At 51.0% G+C, this 13,679-nt stretch overlaps 1 protein-coding gene across 3 annotated transcripts; it reads left to right on the plus strand.

The window, feature by feature from the left end:
• The first annotated feature begins 41 nt into the window (after nt 1-41).
• On the plus strand, nt 42-12,097 carry MFSD11 (major facilitator superfamily domain containing 11). Of its 3 annotated transcripts, none has more exons than XM_023747782.1 (13): nt 42-493; nt 992-1,047; nt 2,600-2,707; nt 3,558-3,637; nt 3,743-3,839; nt 4,574-4,632; nt 5,111-5,255; nt 5,912-5,952; nt 7,473-7,538; nt 8,963-9,088; nt 9,809-9,983; nt 10,574-10,704; nt 11,441-11,600. In XM_023747782.1, exons 1-12 carry the CDS (start codon nt 398-400, stop codon nt 10,692-10,694), a joined length of 1,170 nt encoding a protein of 389 aa, XP_023603550.1. In that variant the 5' UTR covers nt 42-397; the 3' UTR covers nt 10,695-10,704; nt 11,441-11,600. The 3 variants fall into 3 exon arrangements, with proteins under 3 accessions (XP_023603550.1, XP_023603549.1, XP_006107071.1); XM_006107009.3 differs by having other exon boundaries at nt 44-493; nt 10,569-10,704; nt 11,441-12,097; XM_023747781.1 differs by lacking the exon at nt 8,963-9,088 and having other exon boundaries at nt 43-493; nt 10,569-10,704; nt 11,441-12,097.
• Nucleotides 12,098-13,679: the final 1,582 nt, after the last annotated feature.

Consider the following 13,679-nt stretch of genomic DNA (forward strand, 5'->3'; position numbering starts at 1 on the left):
GCTGCGGTCAGGTGACCGGGTCGCCTGACCTCCACTGAGTCTTGTGGCCCAGCGGGCGGGCGGGGCCGAGCCGGCTCTGCTGCTCTCCTTGGCTCCTAATCCCCCGGCGGGCCCCTCCACCCGGGGCGACAGCCTTCTTGGCGCTTCGCCGGGTGTTGGGCTCTTCCCTCCTCGCGTCGCGCCCTAGGAATGTCCTAACGGTGCCCGTGGGGAGAGCTTCACCCTACGCCCGGGACTCGGATGCGCGAACTGGAAGGGGACCGCCTGGCTGCCTTGCTCCGGACCTGCCTCCTCTCACCGCCTCTTCGTCCCCCAGGCGTGGCAGTGGGTTCGCCCCGAGGACAGCTGACTGCCCTGGGCCGCTGCCGCGGCGGACCTCCGGCAGGGTGGAGCCAAAATGTCCCCGGAATCTAAAAAGCTTTTCAACATCGTCGTTTTAGGAGTTGCCTTTATGTTTATGTTCACCGCCTTTCAAACTTGTGGAAATGTGGCGGTGAGTTGGGGTCTGCGGTCCCTCCTTTGAAGTGCCTCCTAGAAATGACGGTACGCGTTAATCGCAGCTAAGAGCGCGCTGAAACCGCGCCTTTCATGTTCTCAGCCTTCCTCGTTGTTTCTTAACGATTAGGATTGGTTTCATGCATCAGACATTTCTCCCGGACATATGGGGATGTGCAGCATGGCCGTTGGTTTCTCTGATTTGACGTGGGTGTGCCTGTTGACCTGTTTATTGTACTTCTTGTCTGTGTTAAGGTCTGCATTGTACGTGGAGAGTTCAGGCATGGTGTCCGCAGGGCCCCTCCCCCGCCCCGCGCGCTTCCCTGCCGTTGGCTTATCTGCTGTTCTGTAATCCTTTTTCTTCTCTCAGTCACTTTCAGTGCTCAGTGTTGAGCATCTCCCATTTTTACTTTATTCCCAGTACTCGGAGGCTTTCCAGGGGAGAGAGGGGTTGCAAAAACGTTCGTTTTGTTCACTGGTTTTGTCTTCCACACAGCAAACTGTCATCAGGAGTTTAAACAGCACCGACTTCCACGGCAGTGGCTACACCAGGTATGGTTCTGTGCCATTGGCTTTACGTCACACGTCCCGGGGGGCGGGGAGGCTGCTTAAATCCACATCAAAACCACGGGCGCTAAGTACCGTGAGTTAGTTAGTAGTGACTGCGTTTTTCTTCCCTGTATCTAGACTTTTGGGAGAACATCCTTGAACAGAGGTGATGAGTTTAGGTTCCCTGTAGAATTAGACACCAGGTTTGAACTCCTGGCTTCCTGGCTGAATTGCTGCATTGTCTTAAGCAAGTTGCTTGGCGGAGCCGGGTTTCCTGGCTCAGCCAACGCCTGCGAAGCGCTTGGCGCAGGACCTGGCATTTAATGGGCACTCCAGTCTTGTCATCTTACATCTTCCCCGTCTTACAGCAGCGGCTGTTTTATAGGACTCTTGAAACACTTGGTCTTCCTGCTTTTGCAATTTCGTGAGGATGCATGGGCTGTCATCAGGAGCTGTTAGGTTTTTATGAAGGTGTTGAGGCCCAGTTTTGCACTCGGTGAAAATAAGTGGAAAGACCTGCATAAGTCCCCAGTCCACTGTGCCTGGAGCTGGGAACGTAACCTGCGCATGTAGCCACACACAGACAGGTTTCCTCATTTCTCCATCCTTAGGTATCAGGTTGTGGCCAATACCCGTCTTGAGGGCATCTCGCCCCACCCCCACCCCGTCTTATTTGGTTATCACCTATCCTAAGCCTGACCTTGTATATGATATATGAGAGTAAAGGGATATTTATGCCCATTTTTTTCTAAAGGATTCCCATAACATTTTGTAGTGCTTTGTATTTATGCGTATTCTACAGAACAAGGGAAAGGACATTTGATAGTTGAGAGATTCATAAAAGCCAAAGGATAATTTACTATGGGTTTATAAGTAGTAAATAAATTCAGGGCTTTTGAAATGGTTTTAGTCACACTTTGTCCCAAGGCTGGGTCTCTAGTAGCTGAACAATGTTCAATGAGACCATTAGGTTGAGCTACATGGACTCTGGCTTAAGGACTCGGCCTGTTATTTATAGCAGTGAGATCACACGCACTTGTCAGGAGTTGTAGGCTGAGTCTGCAGAGCAGACTGGTTGACTGGGGCCGCGGGAGTCACATGACCAGGTACGGGATCTGGGCTCCCCCGGTCACCAGGCGCCCAGGTGGACGCTGGACAGGTCACTTAGCCCTTCTGTGTTTCAGTTTTCTTCTCTGTAAAATGAGGGCGTTAACAATACCTTCTTCCCAGAGCTGTTAGGATTAAGAGCAAAAACGTGTAGAAGGTCCTTGGCCTAGTGCCTGTTCCATGTGACGTGTTCGCTGTTGTTATAATTTACCAGGACATGGAAAACCATATCGTCCAGGGCACACTTCCTCAAAGGAACATCGGATGAGACTTCAGTATTTTGTGCACGTGAAAACTTTAACATGGCGTTCAGTTTAAGGATATAATTGTACACGCCGCCTATCGAATGGGAATGTTGATTGCAAAACGTCTGTAGACTAAGTAAACTTGAAAAGTGGACTTTTAAGACAGCGTGACGTGGTTTTGTTTTTGTGCGTTATGTGTACAGCATGGCGATTATTTATGGCGTGTTCTCCGCTTCCAATCTGATCACGCCATCCGTGGTTGCCATCGTAGGACCTCAGCTCTCCATGTTCGCTAGTGGTTTGTTTTACAGGTGAGTCGGGTACTTTTCTTCCTTTCATTTCACTGAGAACACCTTCAGCGTCTCTCCGGCACATAGCGAACTTGTAACAGGAACCTGCGGCCGTGGATTGAATAGAATAGATGAAGACCATGTTTTAGGGATTTGGCTGTCTTCTTTGTGCTCAGGGATACCACATTGTTTTAATGTGATTGGTCATGTGTATACTTGCTTTTGTTTTACTCTTAATGAAAATAGCATTCAAAAATCTCTTTCCACAAGAGTTGAAAAGAATTCCCCGTGAAATAAGCTTATTTGATATCAAGTTGATTAACAGGATTTCAAATGAAAGAACCAAACTTTCCTGTGGGCTGTGGAGCTACAGTCCCATCACGGGCTAAGCAATTGGCAAAGACCAGCTGCACACCATCATTCAGTGTCTGATTTTACACATTTGAGCCAGTAAATTAAGAAATGAGCAGGTCACATCTGTCCCTTTTTATTGTTTTGTTTTCAACACTGGAGGTGTCCTTTACAGGTTGAGTTTAATTTTTTAAACTATGTTTTTATTGATTTTTAGAGAGGAAAGGAGAGGGAGAGAGAGAGAGAAACATCAATGATGAGAGAGAATCATTGATCGGCTGCCCTCTGCACGCCCCCCACTGGGGATGGAGCCCGTCACCCCAGGCCTGTGCCCTGACCAGGAACCGAACCCGTGACCTCCTGGTTCATAGGTTGACGCTCAACCACTGAGCCACGCCGGCCAGGCTACCATTTTCGGTTGCATTTTAAAAGAGGACCCTCAGAACTGACTCCTAGAAGGCACAATGGCGTCCTGTGTCAGGTGTGGTTTGACGTAATCCGTTGACCTGTTATATTTTAGCATGTACATTGCCGTTTTTATCCAGCCTTTCACGTGGTCCTTCTACACAGCCTCTGTTTTCCTCGGCGTGGCAGCTGCGGGTGAGCATTGGGGTGTTTGTCTTCCTCGTTTCCCGGGGCTCACCTAAGAGTAGCATTGAAGCCGCGTGGTTTCACGCCCCGATAACCGTTTGGCTTGAATTGCAGTGCTGTGGACGGCCCAGGGGAACTGCCTGACAATCAATTCCGATGAGCACACGATTGGGAGGAACAGTGGCATCTTCTGGGCGCTCTTACAGTCGAGGTAACGATCCTTCGGAGCTCAGCCTTCCCTGGCATTTCTCGTCACGTAGTGTTAGAGCTTTGTTGTGTCGGAAACGCAGATTTCCCCACGTTGTATGACTTAAGTTCCTAGCTGCACATGGGTGAAAAAAATTCATAGAATTACTTCAAATGCATGGACCGACCTCAAATGCATTGGAAGTCTTGGTTAGTAAATAGAAACTGATATTAACCCTAATATGTTTAGCGTTGGCTATCCTTCAGGGACTATGGGGCTCTTACTTAACTTTAATAACCCTCATGAGATAACACACCGGTGAGAAAACAGGCTGCAAAGTTAAGTATCTGATCTGGTTCAAACCATCATTCTCTGGACTCCAAAGGCCACGTCCTTCCGACCAAGCTACACTGGCAGGTAGCTCTTAACAAAGACGTATTTAAATTCAGAAGTCAGACTGAGTCGCGTCCGGAGTGCCAACAAGCAATCACATGCCTTCGTGTGAGTCAGGACCTCTCGAAGGCGGTGCTGAGTCAGGTGCCGGCCCGTGGAGCGGGGCCCAGCTCCATCTGGGTCACTTGAGTTTTTCAGAGTCAGGGTGGGGTGGACACTTTCAGAGGATCTAGGGCAGGTAGACGCTTTTACAATTATGGACGCTTTCTGCTTTCTCTCTTTTTAACAAGTAATGGGAACGTGGTTTAAAAGGCCAGACATATGAAAATAATTTTCCAACATTCTTTCCTTTTTTTTAACCCCAGCTTGTTCTTTGGAAACCTCTACATCTATTTTGCTTGGCAAGGGAAAACTCAAATATCAGGTTTGTTTTACTCATTTTGCTTTATTCAGATATATATGTGCAAAACATAACGGCAGTTTCACAGAATTACCCAGGGTTGCTTTGTTCAAAATTGTTCTGATGGACCTTGGTTCCTAAGGCCTCTCAGATTTTAGCTTTTGGTGACTTTTCCCCTTGGATTATATTATTACGCTGGGATTATAGCTAACGGCTGCCAATGGCACCTGCAGGTGTGGGAGGGGGTTATGCTGTGAATGACCATATGTCAGTTGTCAGACTTTTGAATTCTTAACTGTTTTGTCTATATGCTTCTTTGATTCAAAGGATCTGATTAAGTTCTTGTACTTTTTTTTTTGCTGATTAGTATTTCTGTAACTGAAAAAGCAAAGGTGGAGATGCCCTATGTTACTGATGCAGTAAAGTACAAGTTGAATGCGGAAGTGTCTCGATGGTTATAAACAGGCCCGAGACGTCTGCTTTCTTCCCCTCCTCCCCCCAGAGAGTGACCGGAGGACAGTGTTCATCGCCCTGACAGTGATCAGCCTGCTGGGGACCGTGCTCTTCTTCCTCATCCGGAAGCCGGAACCCGAGAGCATCCTGGGAGAGGATGACCTTTCCGATGACCAGGACCTGGAAGTCAGCGGGTGAGACGTCGGGCGCGTGCCTCTCCGCTCGAACACACATTTTGAGTCGATCTAGTCTAGAGGCTACCAGCCTTCTTACAGCCCCACTGACACCCGATGCCGGGCAGGCAGGAGGGGAACGTTTTAAAGCAAGTACCTGGAGGGAGGAGGGCTCGGGCGGGAGGTGGCGTTGCCCCACCCCGTGCCTACAGGACTTGGGGCTTATTTCAGAATTCTTGTACTACACCTGGCCCGCATTTTTCATTGTTTTTGGCCACATTTTTAATCAATTGTACTGCACCCAACCGGGAACCCAGATGGCGGGAGGTGTTGCTTTTGAAGCGTTTTAACGCTGAAGAACTTTACACAGTAGGAGTGGCGGGAAATTGAGCTAGCGCACATGGTTTTCACGGGGTGAAAATAGCAGGCTGAGCCGTCACGTCTGAAAAACACATGCATGACTGTGTTCAGCGCACTGGGCTGGAAAGGATTCTGTTCCTGGTCAATACCATAAAGAGCCACCGGGTGGCGCCAGGCCAGCTGCTGGGCAAGGCCAGCCTCCTGGAGCAGGGAGCACTGAGGCGCTGGGGTCCTGGCCCTTACCAGCTTCAGTGGAAAGTTCTCTTTTCAGTTTTCAGGGGATAAAACTCTTATTTCCTTTCTTTTTCTTTTCCCAGGTCTTCCCGGAGCAACCTGACCAAGGCCGTAGATGCGTTCAGTAAGTGTTTTCTGTGGCTGAAGTACGAGAACTGATTGTCTAGGAACCACGTCAGCACATGCCTCTCCCTCTCCCGTGGTAACTGAGTGACGGCACCCGGTGTTTTCATGCTTCTGGGGCTGCCGCTCTGAAGGCATGAGTCTTCTCCACAGACACCTCTGGGACGGGGTGTGAAGGATGGCGGGGATCCCACAACCTCGCCCGAGCGGGAGTGTGAGGGGGGGGGCGGCAGGGAACCCGGGAATTGGGGTTTACGGGAGAAAGTGAGGACACAGGCCATCTCTGCAGGCACCCCTCACCTCTCAGAGCGGGGCCGGGGACCGAGGGGTTCGTAAGGACAGCCGCTCGCATCTGTCTGGCTCTTCCTGGCTAACCCTCGTGTTTCATTTTATTCTCACAATCCCAAGGCTGGTGTAACATGTATGATACGACCTGTAGATGTGACCTATCCTTACCTCCATTTAATAGAAGAGAAAACGGAGGGTCTCGGGTTCGATTCCTGGTCAAGGGCATGTACCTGGATTGCAGGTTTTGATCCCCGGCCCCGGTCAGGGCGTGTGGGAGGCAACCAGTCAGTGTGTTTCTCTCACATTGATGTATCCCTCCCTCCCTCTCTCCCTTCCACTGTCCCTTAAAAAAAAATCCTCGGGTGAGGATTAACAACAAAAATACAGTTTTTAGAAATGCATTTTCCATTGCAGATTTTAACTAATTTGAGCAGCATGAAAACAAACATTAAAGCGAGTGTAAGCAAGTGCGGAGCTAAAGTTTACCCTCAGATCTGAGCGAGCAGCTCAGGAAGTGTGTTCAGCGGCCGAGTGGTCAGCAGGGCCCGGTGATTCCCATCTGAGTCAGCCTTAAAGCTGCTCCGGACGCTCATTCCTTCGGGAAGTGAGCACTGTGCCAGCTGTTGACTCCCTTAAAGGCCTAACCTTTCAACACGACTGTTAGAATGTTCTGTTGTTTGTTTGATTCCATTTTCTCCATTTCATGTTGTTTTTTTTTAAATTAGAGCTAGAGAATGCATTGGGGAAAACACGACTCTAGAATATATTTGAGCAGTTGAAATGAGCATTTTATCTATAGAGCAAGTAGTTCATACCTTAAGCTTTTTTTTGTTTTGTTAATCCTCACTGGATATTTTTTGCATTGATTTTTCAGAGAGAGTGGAAGGGAGAGGGGGGAGACAGAGAGAGAAACATTGATGTGAAAAAGACACATTGATTGGTTGCCTCCCCCTGCACGTGCCCGACTGGGGCCAGGGATGGAGCCTGCAACCGAGGTACGTGCCCTTGACTGGAATTGAACCGGCAGGGCCGATGCTCTAGCCACTGAGCAACCAACCAGCCAGGGCCAGCCCTTAAGCATTTCAGTCTGAAATCACCAAGCTCTGTCCCAGTGTATTTGTTCACTGACATTATTGACCAAGGGGTGTTTCGGTGAACAGATGTTTTAGAATGTTTGTTCGATTAGTTGAAATTAAGTACCAGATTCTTTTCTTTTCTTGTTTTTTTTTACAGAAAAGTCTCTTAAATTGTGTGTCACCAAGGAGATGCTCCTTCTCAGCATTACAACCGCCTATACAGGTGAGTGCTTATCAGGGAGTAAGTGCCTTGATTTTGGTTTGTTTTCTGTTGCCGAGTAATGACAGCCACCACCACGTCATGCTTTCTCACAGTTCTGCGCACTGACTGGGCTCAGCGGAGGGGTGCTGGTGATGGTCCCAGTGGGGGTCCCTTGTGGGTGCTGTTAGAGGGCAGCTGGGCTAGAACATTCCAGATGGTTTCATTGGCTTTCGGAAGGGTCAGATCCAGGCCGGGTCTCTGCCTCTCCAGGTGTGCCTGCCAGCTGCAGGACCTCCCCCGTGACCCCCTCCTCCCCTCCCTGCAGGATGCCAGGCTTCTTAGTGGCACGGGCTCCAAAGGGGCAGAAGGAGAAAGGACCAGACCCTGAAGCTAGCCTGGCCCCTGCCAGCGTCACCTCCACAGCACACAGGGCCAGCCACGTGCAGTGTGGATGGTTCTACACGCGGGCTTGTATCCGGGGGCACGGGTCATCCCAGCCAGTGATTGTAGGGCAGAGTGGACACTATAGGAAACAACAGAGTAAACCTTTGTGGTTTTGTATGGATTAAGGTCGTTTCTTTTTTTTTCTAATATGATCTTTTATTGATTACAGGGAGAGGGATAGAAGCATCAGTGATGAGAGAGAATCATTGATCAGCTGCCTCCTGCAGGCCCCACACTGGGTATCAAACCCACAACCCGGGCAGGTGCCCTGACTGGGAATCTAACTGTGATCTGGTTCGTAGGTCAATGCTCAACCTCTGAGCCACGCCCGCTGGGCATTAAGAGAATTTCTAATGAAAAGGAATGAGTCTGGTGGCTAATGCTGGTCACGTGATGTGATAGTGGGTGGAGTGCTCTTACGCCTTAAGAATGACAGGAAACTCATTTCCTCCTAAAAGGGCTGGAATGCGCCAATTGTTACTTTTGCCCTTATCTGCCTCATGGGTATAAGTATCTTTTTAGGAGAAAAAGTAAAATTCAGTTAAGGTTTGTATCTTTGAGGAATCAGGTCTTCGGCTGATGTGCCCTAATTTTTACCCTTTTCATGGTTTCCTGGGGAAAAGATTTAATTAAAAGGTTATTGTGCAATAGCACCTGCTAGTTTTCCAAATGTATCACCTGTTCCCTTGGGAAGCTATTGTATAGTATGTGAGTTCTATCCTCTGCCCACCTGTATACACACGCAGTGACCGTTTTGAACATAAGCACGTCTTTGCTCCTCTGAGTTGTATATTTTTATCTGAAATATGTGCCATCTGCCGTCGTGGGGCCAATTCCATTTCATCATGAACGTACTCTCTGCTTGGGAGGAACATTTCAGGCTAAACAAGTTTTTGTTGTTGTGTGTTTGGTATGTGCACGGCTCAGACACTCCTAGGCACAGAGGAGAGCTGGGGAGGGGCAGGTGTGAGTGTCTAACTGAAACCCGATTGTTCCGGAAGGTCTGGAACTGACGTTCTTCTCCGGGGTCTATGGCACCTGCATCGGCGCCGTCAATAAGTTCGGAGCAGAAGAGAAGAGCCTCATCGGGCTTTCCGGCATTTTCATCGGCATCGGGGAAATCCTGGGTCAGTGAGGGAAACGTTTTGCATGAAATCTGTTAGTTATAGTTGAAATTTTAAGTGTACTTTGCCCCTCTCTGTTCTTGAATTTCTATTTCCCTGTTTATTTTTCCCCAAATGGGCAGGTCTTTGTTTTTTTTATTATCACTGTTGTAAGGTAACTAAGTTGCGAGACATTTGCCAAATAATTCAGAGACAAACCCATAAGTAGGAAAACACCGGGTCTCTGGAGATGCTCAGCGAGGTGTCTGGGAATCCCCGACTTTCTTGTTCTCTGTCTGACGCCAGCGGGGGGTCCCCCCTCCCCCCGCCTGGTTCTGACACTCCCCAGGGTCAAGGATGTCGTCCCTGACCTCAGACCCAGGAGGAAGCCCTGGTCCCCAGTCTGCCCGCACTGCTCACTGGATTTCATTTCTTTCTTTTTTTTTCAGATCATTATTTTGATTTTTTTTAAAAAATATATTTTATTGATTTTTACAGAGAGGAAGAGAGAGAGATAGAAAGTTAGAAACATCGATGAGAGAGAAACATCGATCAGCTGCCTCCTGCACATCTCCCACTGGGGATGTGCCCGCAACCCAGGTACATGCCCTTGACCGGAATCGAACCTGGGACCCTTCAGTCCACAGGCCGACGCTCTATCCACTGAGCCAAACCGGTTTCGGCTATTTTGATTTCTTAACCTCATCTTGGGTCATTCTGTTCTCGGTTTCATTGACTTTATAGGTGGGAGCCTCTTCGGCCTCCTGAGCAAGAATAATCGTTTCGGGAGAAACCCGGTTGTGCTGCTGGGCACCCTGGTGCACTTTGTAGCTTTTTACTTAATATTCCTCAACATGCCCGGGGACGCCCCGATCGCCCCCCTGGAGGGGACCGACAGCAGCGCTTACATCAAATCCAGGTGAGGCCACCTACTTTCTCAGCAGTCAGGGGAGGGCGAGGGTAGATGGGGAGGTCTTCAAAGCGGGGCAGTAATCCTCCTCTATAATGTGTTTATGGAGCCAGCGTGCGTTTAGGTGGAAATCCATAGAGAACCAGTTATTTCTGTTGTTGGTGCTAATCTTTTCCCACTAAGTCGTCTCGATCTATGAAGAAGTACGGGAGCATCCGGTGTGAATGTTGTGCCTCTGCTTTTCTGAGCAGTGAAATCGCTGGAAGTGAGGGCCTGGGGGAAGCGCAGCAAGGAGCAAGGGGTGGCCGTGCAGCTGGGCAGGGCGGCAGGTCCTTTACCGACATTTTGTCCAGAGCCACAGCCTCAGGGCGGTCCTGCCGCAAACACTTGGCAGCCCAGTTGGCTGGACTGTGAACATGAGTGCCCTGGAGCATACATTCTGCCTGTGAAAACCCCAGGGTTTACTCGCTCTTGTTTCACAGTGTTGGAAGCTTGGGAGGGAAAATGCTTTTGTGGGTGAGCTGCTTCCACCTTTGAAATGGCTCTAGCAGATATTGTTGATGCTCGTTCTAAATTAATGTTTCTTTTACTCAGCAAAGAAGTGGCCATCTTCTGCAGCTTCCTGCTGGGCCTGGGAGACAGCTGCTTCAACACGCAGCTGCTCAGCATGCTGGGCTTCCTCTACTCCGAGGACAGCGCCCCCGCCTTCGCCGTCTTTAAGTTTGTCCAGGTACCGGGGCTGCAGGTTGTGCAGCCTTTGTTTTAGTGCTTTAACTGTTTTCTTTGTTTTTTTTTAATATGTCTTTATTGATTTCAAAGAGGAAGGGAGCGGGAGAGAAATAGAAACATCAGTTAGGAGAATCATTGATCGGCTGCCTCCTGCACACCCCCTACTGGGGGTCCAGCCAGAAACCCCTGGCATGTGCCCTTGACCAGGAATTAAACCGTGACCTCCTGGTTCATAGGTCAACACTCAGCCACGGAGCCACGCTGGCCGGACTAACTTTGTTTCTCATAATGTGTCTCTGACGAGCAGTGGGGACATCCGCTAACAGGGTTTGTGAATAGAATTAGGAAGCAATGCACAGAGTGTGACCCTCCTGCCCCGCCTCATGTGAGAGAGCTTATGTTCTGGTCTCTAGTTCAGGTAGAGCCTTCCTTAGACACCTGGATTCACGCGCAGTGTAGACAGTCCTGGCTGTGATGCACATTACTACTGCTCCGGTTTTCCGCCAATTGCTGTTTTAAAGAACAGACTGTAGCCCACTCGATGGTGACCCGCTCTGGACGGGAGTCTCTGGTGCATGTTTGTGAGCGGGTGACAGGCAGACCTCTGTCGAGACGCACGGAGAGCTCTGTCAGTCGCGGAAAGCCGTGGGCCTGCACGTTGGGGGGTGGGGGGGAGGGGGCTCGCTGTGAGCTCGGGCCACCGCGTGCATGTTGTGACCCGTCTTCCTTCTTTCTAGTCCATCTGTGCAGCCGTGGCGTTTTTCTACAGTAACTACCTTCTCCTCCACTGGCAACTCCTGCTCATGGTGATCTTCGGGTTTTTCGGAACCGTGTCCTTCTTCGCGGTGGAGTGGGAAGCCGCCGCCATCGTGGCCCGGGGTTCTGACTACCGAAGTATCTGATCCCGGGAGGCCGTGCAAGGGGGGAGGTCGAGCGAGGAGGGAGGCCGAGCCTCCGCAGCAGCTGACACAGCGGAAGGACAGAGCGTGTGGCAGGGCCACCCTCACTCCCTCGGGGGGCGGTGCTCAGTGTGAGAAAGTGAAAGACGCGGGCCTGCCAGCGCCGGACCCGAGTTCACAGATGTTCACTCTCTAACGCGGGCGGAAGAAGGGAAGCTTGTTGTCGATTATAGTTGTTTAAAGATGTTGTTTTTCAATCCGTCTACCGCAGGTTCTTTATAATCATGTTACCAAATGTACATGTTTTCCTCTCCCTCCTGTTTCCTGGAAAGATCTTGCCTCGATTCAAAGCACTAGGCCACATGTCACATGGAGACTCGCTGGGCCGGGGGGATGTGCCGCTGCGGAGTGACGGGGGAGCATATGCTGCCCCACATGTGTGTCTGGGACGACATTGAAATAAATGGCAAGGTGCCGAAATGGGATCTCATCTTTGAAAGGATTTTGCACTTTCTTCCTCTTTAAACGTCTTGTTGGATACGTTTTCGTACCTCGCAGTTCGTAGCGAGGAGTGCCTGGTGGCTGGCGCCCACTGGGCGGTGCCTGGTAGATGAACTGTGCCCCTGGCTGTTCTAGAAAAGCCTAGTGGGAGGCTTCCCAGGATTCAGGGTTTGTGGGCGTTGGCGGGCCCCGCTCCCCTGTGAGGAGTGACTGGACAGGGGAAGAGCCTCTCCTCAGCTCCTGGAGACCTCGGCTGCCCTGGATTGTCCTGTAGCCCAGCAAGGAGGGGTCTGCGGCCACGGCCACGCTGCCTGCTGGGCCTGGAGCCACACCCGGGGGGGTGGAAGGCCCCGAGGGAGGGAGCCGTGGGGCTCAAAAGGCAACTCTTTCCACGGGGTCTGTCTGCCTCGGGGACTGTGGCTCCCACGTGCACTCCAGGCATCGGGATTATCAGTGACGGCCTTCAAACTCAGAGACGTAAACATTCCTGACCACACGCCGGGCAGGGCAGGTAGTCCATCCTGGCCGGCAGCATCCTTGACGAAGGTCAACCTTGACCTTTGAAACTGTTGCCTTTGGCATCTGGGACAACGTACCTTGGGAGTGACAGGTGTGATCTTCGTTTCCAGACCCCGGAAGGCACGCCCTCCCTCCGCACCAGAGCCCGAGCCGGGACCATGTGGTTGTCTTTTCCCCGCAGCCCGTCTCCTGCGCCGTGAGTGTTGGCGTTCACTGCCCGCAGCCCCGATGGGAGGAAGTGCGTGTCTCTCCCTTTCACTCTTTATCCAAGTCAGGGTTTCCCCGCTTTGCTCTCTCACCCCCTTAATCTGCCACCAGTGGATGCATGTCTCCTCCTCTGCTGCTTTCTTTTTTAACTTAAATGCTTCATTGTTTAAAGTGTTGCCCTCCTCTGAGTCTCCGGCTGAAGGAGGCGGCAGCGCTGCCGACCGGAGCCTCGGCTCCGCCCGCTGAGCTTTGCTTCCTGGCAGTCGTCGTCACTTTGGTTCCAAACGCTCAGAAATTCCCTTCCGTCCACGTCGTCATAACATCCCCGGCGCTGGATTCGCTCGAAAGCTTCTGTCCGTGTCTGCACCTGCTGACAGCCACACAAAGGCTCTTCCTGAGACCGGGAAGCCCCACCGGGAAGGAGGAGAGGGACGGGCTGTGGGGATTAGGAACCTGGAGCCGTGACCTGTGAAGGTCACAGGGATCCAGCAAAACCGAGGGTCCGCAGCGCTGCCCCCACAGCCGCCGACGGAGCTGAGGGCGACGCTGGTCCCTGATGTTCGATCACATCTCCCAGTTAAGCTGAGAGTAGGACCACAAGGGAGACGTTGTTCAAGAGAAAACCCCCAGCTAATAGCCTGTGACCCCAAGCCTGGATTTAATACCTGCCCCACTGCTTTCAGCCTCACCCAGGAGCATAATCACATGGCCTGGGAGTGTCCGCTCAGCACCAATGAGATAGTCATGTGGGCCCTCCCTGCACCCCCATCGGCAAGAGGCAAGCTGCATGACGAAAATGTTGCCATCCCCGCAGCCCCCAAAGATGCCCTGTTCTAAGAATTCTTTCCTT

The sequence above is a fragment of the Myotis lucifugus genome, unplaced genomic scaffold (assembly GCF_000147115.1).
Source record: "Myotis lucifugus unplaced genomic scaffold, Myoluc2.0 scaffold_975, whole genome shotgun sequence".
Classification (NCBI taxonomy): Eukaryota; Metazoa; Chordata; class Mammalia; order Chiroptera; family Vespertilionidae; genus Myotis; species Myotis lucifugus.

What these genes read in the sequence shown, in the direction of transcription:
- MFSD11 (XM_006107009.3), top strand. Translation starts at nt 398, where the DNA reads ATGTCCCCGGAATCTAAAAAGCTTTTCAACATCGTCGTTTTAGGAGTT. An exon ending in GCTAGTGGTTTGTTTTACAG is followed by an intron (nt 2,708 to 3,557) that starts GTGAGTCGGGTA and finishes GTTATATTTTAG; the next exon opens with CATGTACATTGCCGTTTTTA. An exon ending in CCTCGGCGTGGCAGCTGCGG is followed by an intron (nt 3,638 to 3,742) that starts GTGAGCATTGGG and finishes CTTGAATTGCAG; the next exon opens with TGCTGTGGACGGCCCAGGGG.